We start from the raw sequence: 5475 nt of genomic DNA on the forward strand, positions 1-5475 counted from the left end.
TTGCGTCCAAACAATGATTCGAATCAGCAGCTGTGCCTCTGCCCGCCTGGACACACCTAGCTGGTGATGGTGAAGACGAGACGGGACGATGGAGATTAGAAAACCCTTTTGGCTGGACTGGATGATTGGATCCATTCATCGGATATGGGTCGCTCGGCTTCCGGAGGCGAGACTCGAGAGCCCCTGCCGTTGCCGAGCGATGGCCACCATGCAAGGTGCACCGAACCTCGGCGTCGGTGGGGGGCTCCGGAGTCCGGATACCGACCCGTGGCCCGTACCCCGTGAGCCAAAAGGCGATGGATCGGATAAGCGAGCAGCGCACCGAGCTGGGGCAGCAGAAGAAGTAGCAACGCGACACGCCTGGGCCTGCGCCGCTGCGCGCGGATGTGGGGACGGGACCACGGGCCACGGCCTTGCAGGCGAGGACAGCACGTGACAGCACAGCCCCTCGTCCCGTCCCCGCAGCAGAGCAGCAGGGTTGACACGGCGAGTCGGCGACGGAGCGCGAAGACGCGGCGGGGTGCATGCACGGCCACGGCGGCCTGCGCGACCGATCGAGAGCCGAACCGGGCCGGGGGAAGAAACCAGGCTGGAAAGCAGCCGCCGCGCACTGCCGTCACGGGCGGGGACGAGACCCCACGCGGGGGCCCCGGGCCATGGATAGGGCCTGACGACGCCATATCTTCCTGCGCCGCGCGCGTGGCAATGCCGCCCGTTCCCGGCTTGGCACACGCAGCCAGCGTGCCCTTGCGCACGCGGTCGGCGCTCGAGTCCATCGGCTCGATCCGTGGTCTCGGGAGATCTCGCGGATCCGTACGTTCGTTCCAGAGGCAGCGTGCGCGCTCGTTGCCACTGTATGTACATGGAGCAGTCCTTCGTTGATGGTTCATTTGCCGGTGTCATCCAGACAGACCCCGTTCCCGTACGCCCGTAGCAGTACCACGCCAAGTAATTGCGCGGCGACCCGTCCGTAACCAAGTAATCAACACGCCCAGCGCCCACGAAGCGAACCCAACCCCATACTCATGAAATGGAAAAATCATTGGCGATCGGCCATTGCCAATGATAGCGCGTGGCTGCACTTCACTGCGGCCAAATTGATGATGCCCGGCTAGCGTTTAAGGCGTGCGGCGGGGGGCGCCCCGTGCGCCCGGCAGGGGTCTAACTCCGCGCTCTGCGACTCGACGCGACGGACCCAATGGCGCCCCCCATGGCCCCCTATGATCTGGCCCCGGCGACGACAGGGGGGGGAGCACGCGGCCACGCCCATGCGTGTGAGCTTTCAACCCCGTCGTCCGATCCCAAATTCAATACGCCTCGCCTCGCCAGCTAGCTAAGCTAAGCTAGCTGCTCCGATCCATCGCTCGTCATCCCAGCCTCCCAGGCCCCAGCTCGCAACGCCTGATGCGTGACCGTGCATGACACCAGCACCATCGATCGGTGGTGATGGTATGGGCGTATGGCGGTCTGGCCCATCCCGTCGTCCGTGCCGCCGATCATCGAACCGACGATCGATCGAGCTGGCACCCGACCATTGCCCCCGCCCAGGGCGCCCGGCCCCCACTCTTTTTACAGCCGTGGCAGTACGAGCTCGTAGGAAGCAGTAGATCTGCCGGAGTCGTATCGTACGGAGCGGCAGTAGTGTCGTCTTTGGCCGTGCCCCGTGCCACCGTGCGCGCTATGCCGCTACCGCACTTGCATCATTCGCTTGACCCTTTTCTGATGTCAAACAAGGACTTTCAGACTTTGGATTTTCTAGTGTTGGCTACGCAGAGGATAGCAACGACGTATACATACGGGCCCCGTTGTGCCCCGTACATGCCCGTAGTTTTGTCTAGGATTTTCACGAGTTCACTTGTGAGCTTGGAGGTTTTAGCTCTTGGACCAGTCCGGCTCTACCTCTTGCACGGGGAAAGTTATGTTATGTCACAGGAACCCTTACCCTCCATCATCGTGCCAACTTGAGGAGAGGAGGCACGTACGGTACGGTACGGCCCGCCGTGAGAAAATACTAGCCGTAGTGCCTCGCTCCCTTAACCACGCCGTGCCATGTATTTGCCAGCATGATCTGCGGTGGTTAGGGCAGTGAGTGCATCGTCCGACGTACGTACTACACGGTGTGGATGTGCAGTATGAGTTCCGTGTCAGCTTAAGGTGGACTTGAAGAATGACACGGCCAGACCAAGTGCAGGATGCATGTTTTTTTTTCCCCTTCCTTTTTCCGACGAAACGTGCATGCTGTTTATGCTGAGGACTGAGGTGATGCTCTCAAGTTCAGCAACCAACAGTACTCAGGATAATTTCATCGTTTATTAATCTTCTGATCCGAGACAGGAGTACTCCGTACGCTCTAGGTGGATGCTAAACACATATGGGTCTGGTTCAGTCTGCGTTGGTGCAAAATGATGATAAACTGATTTTTTCGAGGATATAAACAAAAAAAATAGTGCTACTCCATGATCCATCCATTCGAAAATGTAGCATATTTGACAAACATTATAGAAAAAGTTAACGTATATCATATCAAATCATCTTAGCTAAGCTCATCATGCGTATTTATTTGGTACTAAAAATTTTAGCATGTTCTATTTAGATTTTAGAATAGTTTAATTTGTACAAAACTAAAACGATAAGGATTATTAACAGCAATATCCCAAGTATACCTAGCAGTAGACATTGTGATATTTGCGCACTATCTTATTGGCCCATGATGTCACTCAGTTAAAGAAAACACATTTGTGATAAAAATAAGTTGAAAAATTTGGACCAGGGCCTTCGACAGAGTAATATCCTGACAGGTTATTCTTTCAACGCAAGAATCAAGATAGGGCTGCGGTAGTGCTGATGCAGTGCGTACAATAGTGCCAGCAGTCATCACAACGCCATTTTTTTATCACGCATTGGTGCTTGTACTTGACTCGCGTTTAGCGCCTCGCCGCATTAGTCTCTTTGTTTATAGAGTACTTTTATTACAAAATGCATACCCGTCGACTGTCGATACGACCAGTTCAGTTCAGGCACCTAGAATGAGCAGCCAGAACATGGTTGTGACTTGTGAGAATGTACCATTGCATCTTCACGTTCAACAGCACCTCACTCTGCTTGGAACACTTTCCATGTCCACAAGAGATGCAGTGGGAAATTGCAGTGGTACAACATGCCAATGGTGTGTGTTCTCAAGGAAAACAAAACGAACATATGCGAACGGTGTGAATTGTGATCAACGACTACAATCCATACATGAAACCGGTAAAGCTACTTGATGGACTTCTAACAAAAATCCCAGCAGGTTTCACCGTTCAAAGCGAGGTAAGTGTAGCACTAGTACTGCAACTAAAAATGAAAATCCAGCTCGCGAGGAGGGGGCGAGGGGCCCTACCATGCATCAGTCAGTGATGATTGATGAATCCGCTGCACGTCCCGATCGATTTTAAATATCTTGCTGCGCGTGTGCCTGTGCCGTCGCCGTGGCGTCCCCTGTCCCTCATCAAGCCGCTGCTGCTACCCCGCCGCAGCGTCCTGCGCTGCTCTTCCACCTCTGGTGCCAACTCACACGCATTACCTCCAAGATCACACGGCTGGGGCTCGCTGGCTGGGCTGGCTACTCGATCGATCGCGGAACCATCCACCCGGCACGCTCTGCCATTCTTATCTCTCCCAAACCCCCTATAAAACCCCTCACGCCCCCCGCATTCTCCACTCACAAAACACCAGCTCGATCTCTCCTTTTCCTTTCCTTCGAGCTCCACACATCTTCTTCCTCTGGTATCTTCTCCTTACAACCATGGCTGCTCGGGTCTCTTTGGTGCTGAGCGTGCTGCTCGCCTGCTCGGCCGCGCTTGCGGCCGCCAACTTCAACCAGGAGTTCGACATCACCTGGGGCGACGGCCGCGGCAAGATCCGGGACAATGGCCAGCTCCTGACGCTCACGCTCGACCGCACCTCCGGCTCGGGGTTCCAGTCCAAGCACGAGTACCTCTTCGGCAAGATCGACATGCAGCTCAAGCTCGTCCCCGGCAACTCCGCCGGCACCGTCACCGCCTACTACGTAAGAACCCATTGATGATGAGGATCACATGTGCGTTTTGTTTGATTTTTTGGCCTGCTGGCTGATCGATCGATCAATGTGTACCGTACCTCTGCAGCTGTCGTCGCAGGGGAACACCCACGACGAGATCGACTTCGAGTTCCTGGGGAACGTCACGGGCGAGCCCTACACGCTGCACACCAACGTGTTCACGCAGGGGCAGGGGCAGCGCGAGCAGCAGTTCCGCCTCTGGTTCGACCCCACCAAGGACTTCCACACCTACTCCATCCTCTGGAACCCCAAGCACGTCATGTAAGCTGCTGTTCATCACTTCCGTTCTGTTCTTGATCAATCAGAGAGTGTCGATCGATTGACTAACAATGTTCTTGGTCGATGGATGGATGTGCAGCTTCATGGTGGACGACCTGCCGATCAGGGACTTCCGGAACCTGGAGAGCAAGGGGATCGCGTTCCCCAAGAACCAGCCGATGCGGCTCTACTCCAGCCTCTGGAACGCCGACGACTGGGCCACGCAGGGCGGCCGCGTGAAGACGGACTGGTCCCACGCCCCCTTCTCCGCCTCCTACCGGAACTTCAGGGCCGACGCCTGCGTCGCCGTCGCCGGCGGCAAGACCCGCTGCGGCGCCACCGTCGGCACCGAGGGCTCCGCCGGCGCCGCCGCCGGCGACTGGTACAACCAGGAGCTCGACCTCACCCTGCAGCAGCGCATGCGCTGGGTGCAGCGCAAGTACATGATCTACAACTACTGCACCGACCCCAAGCGCTACGCGCAGGGCCTCCCCGCCGAGTGCTCCATGCAGCAGTAGCCCTCTGCATCAAGCTCCGCTGCAATGGCGGCGGCTGCATCGATCACCGCCCGGATCAGGACGAAAGGGCATGGAATTTCTTTCCATGGTGGCGTCGTCAGTGTGGTAAATAAATAAGGATTTGGCAATTCGTGGGACTTGTAACGCGGTAGCTGGTGGTAAATTCTTCCGTCTTGTCTGTAGCCTCTCTCTGCTTCCGCCACCCCCTGTTCGTGTCATGTAATCATCAAACACTTGGTGTTCATGTCCGTCTGTAATATATCAAAACCCATACGTGTTCTTCACTTGCTGCTCTGTGTACACGTAACATGTGCTCTCCTTTATGCATTGGAAGTTGTGATGTTTGTGGTTGGTTGGATTTCTCGAGGGATTCATATATCCCGCGTAAAAAATTGAAAACTCTGTCAATCGATCGGCAGTTCTTGTTTTCTTTTTCAGGCATTGATATTGGGTCAGTCAGTTTATTGTCTACTGAACACAATTGAGTCCTTGTTTACTTCACCCCCAACTCCCAACTTTGACTTCACCCCCAACTCCCAACTTTGGCACTATGCAGAAAGAAGATTCCCATCACATCAAACTTGCGGTACATGGAATACTAAATGTAGATGAAATTAAAAA

At 55.2% G+C, this 5475-nt stretch overlaps 1 protein-coding gene across 1 annotated transcript; it reads left to right on the plus strand.

Moving 5' to 3' along the window:
* The first annotated feature begins 3565 nt into the window (after positions 1–3565).
* Positions 3566–5144, plus strand: LOC101771748 (probable xyloglucan endotransglucosylase/hydrolase protein 25). Its single transcript, XM_004966081.4, has 3 exons — positions 3566–4048; positions 4146–4339; positions 4437–5144. The coding sequence occupies exons 1-3, from the start codon at positions 3785–3787 to the stop codon at positions 4852–4854; spliced, it is 876 nt and encodes a 291-aa protein (XP_004966138.1). The 5' UTR covers positions 3566–3784; the 3' UTR covers positions 4855–5144.
* Positions 5145–5475: the final 331 nt, after the last annotated feature.

This window comes from Setaria italica, chromosome IV (genome assembly GCF_000263155.2).
Source record: "Setaria italica strain Yugu1 chromosome IV, Setaria_italica_v2.0, whole genome shotgun sequence".
Taxonomy (NCBI): Eukaryota; Viridiplantae; Streptophyta; class Magnoliopsida; order Poales; family Poaceae; genus Setaria; species Setaria italica.

What these genes read in the sequence shown, in the direction of transcription:
- LOC101771748 (XM_004966081.4), top strand. Translation starts at nt 3,785, where the DNA reads ATGGCTGCTCGGGTCTCTTTGGTGCTGAGCGTGCTGCTCGCCTGCTCG. An exon ending in GCACCGTCACCGCCTACTAC is followed by an intron (nt 4,049 to 4,145) that starts GTAAGAACCCAT and finishes GTACCTCTGCAG; the next exon opens with CTGTCGTCGCAGGGGAACAC. An exon ending in TGGAACCCCAAGCACGTCAT is followed by an intron (nt 4,340 to 4,436) that starts GTAAGCTGCTGT and finishes ATGGATGTGCAG; the next exon opens with CTTCATGGTGGACGACCTGC.